The sequence below is a fragment of the Streptopelia decaocto genome (assembly GCF_964273445.1).
Source record: "Streptopelia decaocto genome assembly, chromosome: 13".
NCBI lineage: Eukaryota > Metazoa > Chordata > Aves > Columbiformes > Columbidae > Streptopelia > Streptopelia decaocto.
This window is the reverse complement of record NC_138668.1, coordinates 287,341-300,993: the sequence shown is the minus strand read 5'-3', so window position 1 is coordinate 300,993 and position 13,653 is coordinate 287,341. Positions and strand designations below refer to the sequence as shown.

Genomic DNA, 13,653 nt, shown 5'->3' with positions numbered 1-13,653 from the left:
ACGCCGGCGGCTGCCCGCTTCTGGAAGCCCTTCCCGCCCGCAGGGCCGCCCGGACCGGGCCCTGAACCCCCGGCCGCCGCCCCCCCCTCACGGCCGCCGCCCCCCCCTCACGGCCGCCGCCCCCCCCTCACGGCCGCCGCCCCCCCCTCACGGCCGCCGCCCCCCCCTCACGGCCGCCGCCCCCCCCTCACGGCCGCCGCCGCGGAACCGCGCAGCCGCAGTGCGGAGACGGCCGCCCAACCGCCCCGGGGCCCGCCCAACCGCCCCGGGGCCCGCCCAACCGCGCCCACCGGCCCGCCCAACCGCGCCCACCGGCCCGCCCAACCGCGCCCACCGGCCCGCCCAACCGCGCCAGCTTTAGTATCAAAAAAAAGTGCTTTCACTTGTATATGATTTGCATTTTTTTTAAAATGATCGCATACAGGTGTATAAAAATAGAAAGTTAATGTTTGCTTTACAGCATTACTGAGATTTAGTGCACATTCCACTGACACATCAGTGTTTGCTATAAATGAGGTTCACCTGCTGTTCATCTTTATATATAAACATTTGTATTTATTTTTTAAAAGTCTTGATTGCAAAAGTAAGTAGTACACACAATAAAGCACAATAAAAGAAATGTTATTTACACACGAATGCCATTACGTCCAGTTTGCTGACCTGACAGGAGTAACGAGGGCACTCTGAACGCTTCACGTGTTACTGTCTTCACAGGGGGGGACTGGCTAAAATTTTTTTTACTCCGAATAAAAGAGTAACGATAAAAGCTCAAAATACCACCCAGAATTAAAATACAAAACGTTAATAGACAGAAACTGACTTATCCTGATGAAATCAAGTCTAAACTGACGACGTGTCTCATGGTCGGCCTCCCGTGGGGGCAGTTCCAGGGATGCTCGATCTCCCCCATGTGGGTGACGAGTTTTCTCATCTCCTGCACGCTCAGTGCCGTTCCAATCATCACCTGCAAGCAAAGGCAAAAACCCCGTTCGTTCTTCTGTTCCCACACCGAGAACGGACACGGACAAGAGCAGCGTTTCAGCTGCTAGAGCAAACCACCACGGCGCAAGGCAGGGAAAGCAGAAGAGCTACAAATGACCAGCAGACAGAACACAGCTGAGAGTGTTTGTAAGAGCACCAGTGAGTTTGAAACTAAATTAAAACCTACTAGAAGTTTCTCCCAAGTTACACTGGACAAAAACACAAGTAAACAAAACAAAGGATCCTACCTGCTGACACTTGACAGTAAAGTTCCCCTGCAATATATATCGATATGGCCACTTATAATACAACAGAAAATATTGATTTGAAACCAATCATCCCATGAGGTACTCACAGACTTCCTGCAAGCTCGAGAAGCGAACATCTGTCTGACCCGGGAGGGCCTGCACATGACCCCAGGGCAGTCACTCAGCATGAAGATCAGCTCATCTATGTCTTGTGCACCAAAAGTCCAGTTTTTGCTCGTTGGCAACGATATTAATTTAACTTTTTGAGTTGCAGGAGCTGAAAGATTTGCCACAATTAATAAAGAAACAGAGTGCTACAGGAAATTCCTTTTTCTTGAGAGAAAAATTGAGAAACTGATACATTAATATGATGTGTTCTGCATATATGCTAAGGCTTAAATTCTTTTTTTTTAATGATTTTAACTAACCAAAGTGGTAACTGTGGCAGATATCCTTTTAGCATTAACAAATTAATTACTTGCAAAAAGAAGAGCCAGATCTAATTTCTGACAAACCTTTCAATTTAAAAGAATAAATAGCGTATTAAGCTATTTTGAGGTTATGAGTACAAAATAATGAAGGGTTGTGTTTTTGTTGTTGCTTTTGAGATGGATAATTATAGCATTTAGGCAAAAATTGGAGATTCTTGAATGAAGAATATGGGAAGAATTCTGCACTGACTTCCCAAATACCAAAGTGGTAACACAGCGCTTTCATTAGTCTTGTTGTATAAGGAAAACGATCAAGAGCTTGCAGGTTATACAGTTTGCTCAAAAGTACACAGCAAGTCAATGCTGAGGTGTCATGTGGAAACCCAAGGAACATTATTTACCAATGGTATCTATTAATTTAAAGTTACTAGATTTATAACTGACCTGTATCTAACCCTGCTGAGACCTACAAGTGTACCAATATAACAGCAGGATTGTGTGTAGCACATCTGGAAAACCCACACCCAGTCACATAGTCAAACAGTGACCCCGAAGAGTCTCCAGAACCTTCTGTAACAAGCTACTAAGATAAAGACTGCAGTGTTCTGTTCGATAGTGCAAAGAGACTCCAGAATCCTAAGTCCTGAACACCAAAACACACTGCATACTAGAGTGCCCATTATATTGGAATTTATGGTAACTACCAAAAGAGATTTTTACATAATAAATGAGATGAAATAGTTTAACTTTTTTAGTTCCAGTAACTTTGGCCCAAACTCACCATTTTCATTTATGACAAAATCAAACCCATTTTTTCTGAATATTTCCAGGTTTTCAATCAATACAGTTTCATTTACAGCAGTTAAATTGAGATTCTGAGGTCTGAAAGAGGCAGAAAAATACGGTATTGCAGAGTTACATAGGGCAGACCAGTTAAGACAGGTTTCAGAAGCAATCAAGAGATACTAATACAGGGCTCTCTTTTAAAACATTTTGCTTTGCTTCGTTTAAAAAAAACCCCTCATTACTGAACATAGAATCATAGAATAGTTTGGGTTGAAGGGACCTTCAAAGCACATCCCGTCCAACCCTGCCATGAGCAGGGGCATCTTCACCCAGACCAGGCTGCTCAGAGCCCCATCCAGCCTGGCCTGGGACATTCCAAGCATTACTCAGTGGAGCTGGGTGGGCTGGGCAGCGCTCCCTGTCACAAGAGCTGTCCCCAACACCCCCGCTGTGACCACGGCACCAGACTGAGCGCTCCTGTCACAAGAGCTGTCCCCAACACCCCCGCTGTGACCACGGCACCAGACTGAGCGCTCCTGTCACAAGAGCTGTCCCCAACACCGAACTGCGGGGTGCCGTGTGAGCCCTCTGGGAAACCTGCTCCACCACCGCCTGGCTGCAGGGCCACGACTGCACCTGTGGGACTCACGTTTCATGTGAAGAACAACTCTTTGAAAACAGAATATGAACCCAACTTTTGTCTTAAGTGTTTTGATTCTGTGAAATGCTACCTGAGCATAATCATACATATCCTTCTGAAACACTGAATTAAACTTAAAAAATATTATCCTTAAAACACTGAAAATACTTACGCTATCAGCTTCTGACCTTGAAGAACAGTGTGCTGTTGTAACATCTCGAAGTTGTACTTCTCATCAGTAGCATGTTGGTCAATTATGAAAAGATCAGAATTCAGCTTTGCTATTATAAACCCTAAATTGAACTGGCCAATGATTTCCATTTTTGCAAACATTTCTTTACTGTGTATAGAAAATATAAACAGGTTATAAATTACACCTCATCAGTAATCATGTTAGACTGTAAAACTTAAAAACATCTTTTTCTACACTGCAGAACATACTTTACATTTGGAAAAAAAGTCTCGTTTAGGCAGAATACAAATGTGAGCAAACAGAGTTATCTGGAAGCTGCCACTGACTGACGTGGCTGTTTCTGGCGGAACACAGTCCATCATTAATACAGAACTTGTTCAGGATTCTCACATTCAAATACAGCCCCTGGTGAAAATAAAGTTAGAAACGGGAGTGCAGCGATGGCCCAAGCAAGCAGCACTGAAGGCAGCATCGTGGTTTTGAAGTATGGCATGTGATGTATTTGCCTTCTTTTCAGTTACAAAGCTTTCTTAATACTTTCTTAGATGCAAAATTAACAAATCATACATTCAGGTGGTCAGTGGACAGTAAAAGTGTAACTTGTTTTCACAGCCAAGTCTCACCAAATTTCAAATTCACGTGAGAGGGAAATATGAGTTATGGAGTCTTTTCAGAGTGTTCTTATCTATCACAAAATTTGGTGTTTCTCTGACTACACTGCAAATTACAAGTCTGAATGAAGCCCATTCTATGACTTTTGTGCTGCCTGTTTAGTGTTGCATTCCATATTCCTTATGCAGTTAGTTCAGCAGCTGCTCGTCAGGTAAAAGTGGCGTAAGTTAAAGACGTATCCAAAACTAACAGGTAGATGTAAGCCCCCTGCCCACCTCCCCGACAGGTCTTATGTTTTTCCTTGACTATTTTTATTAATTGGTGAATACAATACATTAAGAAGGTAAAAATACCTGATCTCTTTTCTTAATTCATCTTCTGCTACTTTATTTTCTCCGGGACTAATTTTTGCTTTAAATCTTCTGTAATTCTGTGCTTCTGTACTTTTCTGTTGTTGCTGTATTACCTTTTTTACCTTTTCTGCTAAGACCTTCATAGAGAACTCAAGTGGAACAGTTTTCTTGTTAACTTCCACCAGTACATCAACACTTGGCACGTAGTTCCTAGAATTCGTCACTTCAGGAGATTTACCTGCCTGGAAGTCAGCTGCTTCACTTTTAAAGCTACAGCTTTTAAAACGTTTTACTCTTGGGGAAGAACTATTGGCTTCTTGAGATACCTTATTCTGATTAGTCCAGTCATTCACTTGACTTAACTTCTGTTCAGTGCCCAAGACCTGAATATCGCATTCCAATGACTTCTCACTACACCCAACACTTTTAGGACATTCATTTTGAAGCTGTTCTTCTGAGCTACACCATTCTTCTTCAGGAGGATTAATCACGCTTTCACCACTGCCGCAGCTCCCAGGTTCCGGCGTGCTACACCCAGCATCCGGCTCACAAGTGCCACAGAATCCAGAATCCGTATGATCTTCTAATTTTCTCAAATGTCTGCTTGGAATTGACAACTTTGAGTCCATCTTACGACAACTCTCAGATCCCTTACTCAAGACAGCCTTTTGAGTCTTTACAGTACTCCAAGTGGTATCAAGTGACATTTGTCTAGAGGAACTGTGCTGCTGTTTCACCTTTTCAGGGCTTCGAAAACTACTCTCTGTCGTTTGATGTAGAGAGAACGACTCCCTTAATCTGGCAAGAGTCATCATTCTTTTTCCTTCACCACCTGGATTTTCAGTATCAGAGTCAGGCAGCACTTCTACCCGAGGCTTTTCTGTCTCTTCAGGAAGCGTCTTCTTCAGGTTGCCTAATAAAACCAGAAAAAATGAATATACCAAGATTCTAAGCTAGCTAGAAATATGAATTAAATGATGTGGTTTAGTAAAAAGAATGAAAAGAGAGGTAGAAAAAATAGCAAACTCCTTAAGTTTCAGACTGACTGAGTAGGGGGCTGAAATGCATTAATATCCAACAGACAGGCAATTACATCTTTAAGAAAAATAATGGTACTTGTGTGAATGAATTTGTAATCTCTTTTTACACTGGAACAGCAATCAGTCCAACCAGCACATTTATTTATATTATCAAAAGAGTTTAATGACTGAGTGAATGAAAAGCGAATTGCTCTTACACATTAATGGTCACGATAAAACTCCATTGGCACGGTGTTAAGGAGCTGGCACAATAGATACTTGTACTATATGTGATTTGTAGATAGTTAGAGGCCTTCAGCCTCACACGTTGTCAGTCCTACATGTCTTTAGTAAAAGACTAATTTAAAATAACAGTAAGAGTCAAGCTACAACTGATTCTAGATATCAGTAAAAAAGGAAATTAGGAGGGATTCTGTTGAAAGAAATAAAGAGGATGATGCGGTGTTAACAAAGAAAAGCAATTTTGAAAGAAGATACACTCACAGGAGAATCAGCAATTTCTGTACTTATAAAAGAATCAAAGTTCAAAATCCAATAAACTCTTACTCGAATTTGAGATTTATGAGACCTTAATCATTCTTTCTCAAGGACATTTAAATAAAGGAAACACAGATCTCTTCCAGTATCTTGGGATAAAACTTTTTCAAGCATTATCAATTAATTTTGTGGTAATTTTTTCTCCATAATGTTGACTGTAAATAATTTAATAACTTAGGGTCCTCCTTTATTATTTGATGTCAATAACAATCTTTCAGCATAAGCAATACGTGAAAAATCTGCCCCAAAAGGCGTATCAATTCATAGCCACACTTTTTTTCATTTCTTCTTTGGGTTTTTACAAACCCATTTTCCATCTTCAGTTCTCTACCACATGTCACACATAGAGCTTTCACATGTTGTGTCCTACCTGCAACGTCCAGCAGTTTCTGATTGACATTCAGCTTGTTTACATCACTACCAAACATCTCTGTCAGGGAAGCTTTTAAAATTGCTAATAAAAGCTTTTCCTCCTGAAGTAAAATTTGCCTTTTGTCTGGAGTTACATTGATGTCAACACATTCTGAAAAGAAAAAAGGAAAAAAATTCCAGCCTTGGATCAAAGTGTTTCGCCCTTTCAGCCTCCATTTCCATTTCCCAGGACTAGAACCAAAGCCACCGTTAACATTCACAGTATGTCTGCAAATTAAACCTTTAACTTTCTCAGCATTCCAGCAAACGGAAGAGAAGCTACTTCTGTGCAATTACGTGATACAAGTTTCCTCGTATTTAAGCTAACCACCAGATTGCCTCTTTCCCATTACTTAAGACAATATGTTACTTCTGAGTATAGAAAAAGTGGAGGGGGAAAGAAGTGGAACCAGGGCTGGAACCCATCTCTCCATCACCAACTGCAAATCGAAAAATTGCCACCGTGCAGGGAGTCACACAGACTAAAGTTACAATGTTCGCTAAATAAATACGATTTATTCTTCTATTAAATTATAGCATTTACAGAAGTTACTGAAAATTATTTATAACTCACCGGAATCTACACAAATGTTAAGGACAACAAATGGATACTGGTGTTTATTGTACAAGTGATAAACTTCATTCACAAGCTTGACAACCTGCAGAGAAGGTGAAAAACCAGTATTAGTCCCACCGTGTGTTATTTAGCCCCCATCAAAACAATTAACACAGTAAATCATATCTTGTCTGACTGAGCTTCTGTTCACATAAATTGACACAATGAAGACAAAAATGTGAGACACAGGAACTTGCAGCATCAACCGCAAATATCAGCTGCTAATCCAGTGGTTTTTAGAGAATAATGAAAAAGTTAGAGCTGGTGATATTAAAAAAATGAAAACCTCACCTTTGCTGGATCACATGGACGCTGGTTGATAAAGAAAAACTGTCTGTCTGTTGTACTTCTTCCAACACCATGATCACAACGAGAAATGAAGCCTGTGATACTGTTGAGTAATAAATAACACAGTAACAGCAAGGGAAAATGAAGGAGCGAGGCAAAAGACATTTTTCTGACTGAGCATACTTAATGGAAGAGTATTTTATAAGTGGCTAAAAGAAACACACTTATCCAGCACCAGTAAATATGGATGCATATTTCCTCTCTCAGTTACTTATGTGACAAAGACTGGAGATTCAGCTCCAAAGAGGCATCAGACAACTGAAGAAGCAGCTTGTTCTGATTTCAAAAGTGGCATTTGCAGTTCTGCTCTGAAAGCAGGAGAGGCCAGTTGTCAACAGTCATTGCTCAGATACTGATGCACCTATTTGCCAAACTCATGTATAGTGAGAGACTAAAAGCAAGTACACTGTAAGAAAGTAAATAGTAAACTACTTACACAAACCGATTCACAGCCATCTCATACCATTTCTCAGTAATGCCACTGAAGAAATGCAGGTATAAACAACTGATACAATTCAGCCATCCAATTCCTCAGAGCACTGACGAAGGTGACGCTCAGCAGATTACAGTAATATTGAACTAACCAGGACACACAGAACAGTAGTTTTGTTCTTCCCGCATATCTGGCTAGCAACACCTTAGTCCTGAATTAACTATGCTGTTCAACACGTTTTGGGTTTGGTTGGTTGGTTTTTCTTTTTTTTTTTTTTTAAATTTTGGGTTATAGTAAAACACTACTGGCAACAGTGGTTTGCACTTTTCTAATTACCTATAAAGATTTTGTGGCATGTCAGTAGCACTGAGTCCATATTCTTCACAAACAGCTTCATTAGGAGGTAGCTGAACAAAAGGAATAAGGCTCTGCAACTGAAGAGAACAAACAAACAAAAACAACCAGAAGAAAAATGAAACATTGAACATGTATAGAGTTTTTTACTTCTATTTTATTGTTATTTATTAGCCTCAAAATCTATTTGATAAAACGTTGGGGTTTTTTCAAGTTGGCTGACGAAGTCAAATACTTCAAATCCCCAATCTATGAGAAGCCAGCAGCACTGCTTAGGGAGCAACAGAGATGAAGCCTTACGGACGGCTGTTCTCACCCTTTGAGATCACTGCTTTTGCCTCAGTCGCTTCACAGACCCTTACTTGGAAATGTACATAGACGTAACAACAAAGTGATTGACACAATTTGGACTCTCCAGCTACATACATACGACTTAATCAAGTTTCATGCAAAACCAAGAAGCACAAACAGAAATAGAAGTTTCTTCTGAAACACCAATAAAACTATCAAAAATTATACGTTACTTGAATCACAGCTGCCAAAGTGCAGGTATGTTTACCACAAACATTTTCCCAGTCCTGCCACTATTATTTTTCAGTCATTAGAACATCTTGTACTGATTTTATAACTAGAGTATTTGATATCATATAAGCAGGCTGTAGGCTGAACATCCTATTCAGATAACACTGAATTTTCAGCTATGCTTGTTGCTATGTGGCAAGACACAGTCACATCTTTCAACTCATCTTTCAGGCACAGCATGAACGGGCGCTGAAATCTCTACACGGACCCTGCGATGGAGGAAGTGCCACCTTCCACGAGCACATTCAGAGATTTACTGCCAGCACAGCTCACAGAACTCGCTTCAGAGAGATATTAAACAGTAACCTCATCTCCTAAATAGTTTCTCTTCCATCAAAGCATCTCTGAGCAGATTTAGAAACTTCAAGGGAATCCATGGAGGCTGCATCATTTCTCCTCTTTCAACCGGTAGGGTGTGCTAGAAGACAACACATGCTCCATCCCCTTACAGTTTTTAAAGGTTTCCTACGTCATCTCTATTTATTAGATCTGAAAAGTATCTCTATGCTGCTATCTCTCTTTTCCATAATAAAAGTAATACCTGTTTTTGCCCAAATACCGCTCCAATGTTTTCCTTTAAACTAGGACTTCCAGCAGTTGATACCACACAACATTTTTTCCCTTGGCCAACTTGATTAGTGCAGTTAATTCGCACTCCTTTTGAAACAATACAGTACGCCTGCAATACCTGGACCATCTTGGCATATTCCTATTAAAGAAAAAAGAAAGTTCGCATTTATGTGAAATGTCTCTTTTTAAAACAAAACATTCAATATTTGCAGGTAACATGAAAAGGGGGGTAGGTTTAATATTTTTAAAAATAGTTACAAACGAAATTTTTATATATATATATGTGTGTGTGTATATATATTTTTATAATAGTGCCTTTAAAAACAAACAGCATGTTTACAGTACTTTTAGTCATAACACAGCAGTCGCTGATTTTAAGGTACACGAAAGTGACCATGATATTGGTTCTTTTCAAAACCTGAAAATCTGAGAAAGTACCTTTAAAACCAATAATTGCAAAACAGAAGCAGAAAGCATACAGGAATATTTGTTCTTATTTGATGAAGATATAAGACAGCCGTGACATAGTCTGACATAATCAAGGTATTCCACAGAGAACTGAATATCATTCAGCAGTGAATAAACTCTGGGATATGACACTCCTTTGAATTAATAATTTCTGATCTAACCTACCTTTTTAATGTTTCTCTGAAATTCCTTATGCCGCACTGGCAAAGTATAAAATAACTGCTGTACATTAACAGTCGTTCCTTGCTGTCGTGGAAAAGGAGTTTTCTGAATGATTTTACCATTGTGATCAAATACCAAACGAGTCCCAACCTTTGCAGACTTATGGCAAGTAAAAATGGTAACATCACTAAGGGAGGGAAAAACACAACAGAATTACTCATTAACACTACATTTTCCTATCCATTCCTCACAGCCTAATCAGGCAGAGAAACTACACCAATACTATTAATTTAATTAAAACTAACTCTTCACCACAAACAACTTAAAGCATACCGGAAGAGTAGTGTAACATTTTCCTAACTACAATGCAAACATTTTATTTGTATCCCTTTCATTCTTCTCCTATAAAATGCCATGTTAAAGTCTTGTTTTGTTGGACGCTACATTCCTCATACTAATATACAACACCAGAATATTCTTGATGCAGAGAATTGTGTCCGAAAGCTGCGTTATTTCAAAGGTACAGTTTGTCTGGGAGGAATTAAAATACAGTTTTAACGAGTTAGAGTCTTGCAAACACAGCACTTAAATATTACAGTGCTTTCCATCAGAGGACCAAACACTTATGCAAGTGCACAGTTCCATCCTGAAAAGATTTGTATACTTAAGTAACACTAAATTCTGTACATAAAAGGACCTATCAGGTGCTGAGAATCATAGAATAATTTCAGATGCTTAGAATCATACAATAATTTTGGTTGGAAATAACTCAGGATGTCATGCAACCAACTGCTCGAAACAGACCAAACATTAAGGAACTGGAAGTTTCCAAAGCCTCTTTTATCAATAATGGTAAACTAAAAAGTTGGCTTCAGTTATTTTTGTTCATTTAGTAACCTTCTACTAGTAAGTTTAATATTAGTACCTCAATGCACACAGTGAACTCAGAGCTTCACCTCGAAACCCAAATGTTTCAACATGTATTAGATCAGAAAAATCTTGTATCTTTGATGTATAATGTTTCAGAGCTGGAAAAAAAAATTAAAACATGTATTTCATTTCAAAGTGACACTGGTCGACACAAGTAGGCTTTGCATGCACATCCAGAAGCAAAAAATCTTCTGTATTATTCATTGTATTTTACATAATTATTAGAGAAAATAATTAGATACTTAATGTTTCTTTTCCCCTTTTCCTATGAGCAAGATTCCTCTAAAATCCTCAGACGCACCTGTCGTTCCATACTTACACCCCAAATTCATACAGCACGAGATGCCCTGGAGCAGGACTCAGTACCTGCCCTGCTACGGATGGACCTGCCTCAGATTCTGCCCTGGAAGAAAACAGCCACAGTGCCGTGCTGTGCACTGTACGGAGCACACGGGAGCCTGTTCCACCCTGACCGCAGCTGAGGAGGATCCAACCTACAGCCACAGTGCCGTGCTGTGCACTGTACGGAGCACACGGGAGCCTGTTCCACCCTGACCGCAGCTGAGGAGGATCCAACCTACAGCCACAGTGCCGTGCTGTGCACTGTACGGAGCACACGGGAGCCTGTTCCACCCTGACCGCAGCTGAGGAGGATCCAACCTACAGCCACAGTGCCGTGCTGTGCACTGTACGGAGCACACGGGAGCCTGTTCCACCCTGACCGCAGCTGAGGAGGATCCAACCTACAGCCACAGTGCCGTGCTGTGCACTGTACGGAGCACACGGGAGCCTGTTCCACCCTGACCGCAGCTGAGGAGGATCCAACCTACAGCCACAGTGCCGTGCTGTGCACTGTACGGAGCACACGGGAGCCTGTTCCACCCTGACCGCAGCTGAGGAGGATCCAACCTACAGCCAGAGCAGCACTGGTCAGCAGGTAACAAACCGGGCGAGCAGCAGCACCCCTGAGTTTTCACTGTCCCGCAAGAGTAGGAGAAAGAGTTTCTGATGTACCATATACATACTGCAAATACAGTTACTGAGTAATAACTGGTAGTCATTACCTACCCTAGTCATTACAGGAAAACAGAAACAGGGGTATTTCTGTTGCGATGGCTAGTTATGTTTGTCTTACAGAATTGTTTCTGCTCCCATTTTGTGCAGTTTAAAACTAGCAAATGGAAAATGTGACAGGCATGCAGTGTCCATTTTCAGCAAATACTCAAGTTTAGAATTCACCTCTCAAAAGGAGTCACATTCACGAAGCTTGACTCCTGCAACAATGGCTGATGAATCAACCTGAATGAACCTAAATGAACATTTATATGTCTTTCTCTTCTGTAATTATTTCTATTCCTTGTTCCACTTAAACATGCAATCAAATAAAATCAAAGCTTCTGAGCTACAAGATCTATAACCACAATGGCACTACGGAAGTCCAGTTTAGTTTTGCCCAAGTCTTGCAGGTCAAGCATACGCTATGCAAAAGTCAAGTATCCATTAAAAATTATTGAACGTAGGAAATTTGGTTTAAAAAAGTAGCTTTTTTGCTTAAAATATGCTTTCAAAATGTCTAAACATAAATTATAAAAAAAGGTTCCACTCACTCAGGCCTTCAAAGTTTTCCTCTTCCACTCCATCTCCATTATCTGAAACCTCTATCAGTTCTGCTCCATGATCTTTAAGTTTTATATCTACAAAATTGATTAATAAAGTATTTCCATTCTGTATGTTCATACAAAGTATTCAGTACTATTTTTGCATTTGAAATAACTTTACCAGATAAAGGTTTTCCATGTCAAGTTTGACCAACAAAGAATTCCCATAGCAGTCAAAAGTTGGGGCAATCTACCGCAACCAGCCTGCTCTTACAGACAGCTCAGCCTCGTTACACCTGAACAGCCTGCCCACGGCTCGCAGCCATCACCCGGCAGCTCTGGAAGCTGCGACCCTGCCGTAACTGTCTGCTCGCTTGGGGCCACCGGGTAGCAAATGCTCATCACCTCTGCTCTATGGGCCACGTACCTTAATTAGGGGCAAAAAGGGCTCCACATAACTTAACAGACAAAATCATGCACTTCTAGGAGCCCAGCTGGAGCCCAGGAATCAAAACGCTTTATTTATTTTAAGTGTAAAATCACTGCAAACCTGCTTGCCCCAAATATAAAGTATTCGCACAGGTCCGTTAATGTGCACTCTGCTTTGAGGAACTACTTTAGAAGTCTCTGAAACTGGATGGAGTCAGGGTGAGAAGCAGGTTACCGATGTTGGTAGCTCCAGCATCCAGGCTGTTTTCCACCAGCTCCTTCACAGCAGTGCCGAGGTTCAGCACCACCTGTCCCGAGCAGATCCGGTGAACGGACCGGCGGTCGATGGGCCGGATGGCTCCGCCGGGCGGGGGGCTGGAAGGCAGGGACCGGGCAGCAGCGTCAGCGGGGGGACACCGCCCCTCGCCCCGCTCCCCTCAGGCTGGGACACCCGCCCCCCTGGGTTTGTAAAACACCGGCACCCCGGCTGGCCGAATGCGGAGCGCCCGAGAAGCCCCACAGGCCGCCCCGCAGGCCGCCCCACGCCGGGCGGAGGCGGGAACCAAGAAGCCGGGGCGGCCGAGAAGGCCGCAGCCGCGCCAGCGGCCGGGGCATGGCCCGCGGCGAGGGGGCGAGGCTCCGAGCCTCCCGTGAGGAGAGGCGACTCGGGCAGGGGAGTGCGAGCGCGGCGGCCCTACCGCCAGCAGCAGCGGCAGAGCCGGGACCCGCTCCGGGCCAGTGCTCACCGGGACTCGGCCGCCTCCATCGGGACCCGGCGGACGCGCCTTGCTCTCCTCAGGATCCCCCTCCCCAGGCCCCGCCCCCGCGCAGTCATTGGTCGCTGGGGAAAAGGTCCGCCAGACCTAAGCGAATCTTCAACTCCTTGACACCACTTGGTCAACGGGGCTGCCCAATCAGAACTGGCGCCGTG

The 13,653-nt window shown here is 42.3% G+C and overlaps 1 protein-coding gene across 1 annotated transcript; it reads right to left on the bottom strand.

Annotated features, from left to right (window-relative positions):
• Positions 1 to 389: 389 nt before the first annotated feature.
• On the bottom strand, positions 390 to 13,538 carry PMS2 (PMS1 homolog 2, mismatch repair system component). The gene is made up of 15 exons (XM_082064911.1): positions 13,469 to 13,538; positions 12,958 to 13,097; positions 12,303 to 12,389; positions 10,691 to 10,793; positions 9,769 to 9,952; positions 9,107 to 9,274; positions 7,966 to 8,063; positions 7,140 to 7,239; positions 6,807 to 6,891; positions 6,192 to 6,344; positions 4,245 to 5,157; positions 3,259 to 3,426; positions 2,442 to 2,542; positions 1,337 to 1,506; positions 390 to 964 (listed from the first exon to the last, which is right to left on the bottom strand). Exons 1-15 carry the CDS (start codon positions 13,486 to 13,488, stop codon positions 821 to 823), a joined length of 2,634 nt encoding a protein of 877 aa, XP_081921037.1. The 5' UTR covers positions 13,489 to 13,538; the 3' UTR covers positions 390 to 820.
• Between the last annotated feature and the right edge of the window lie 115 nt (positions 13,539 to 13,653).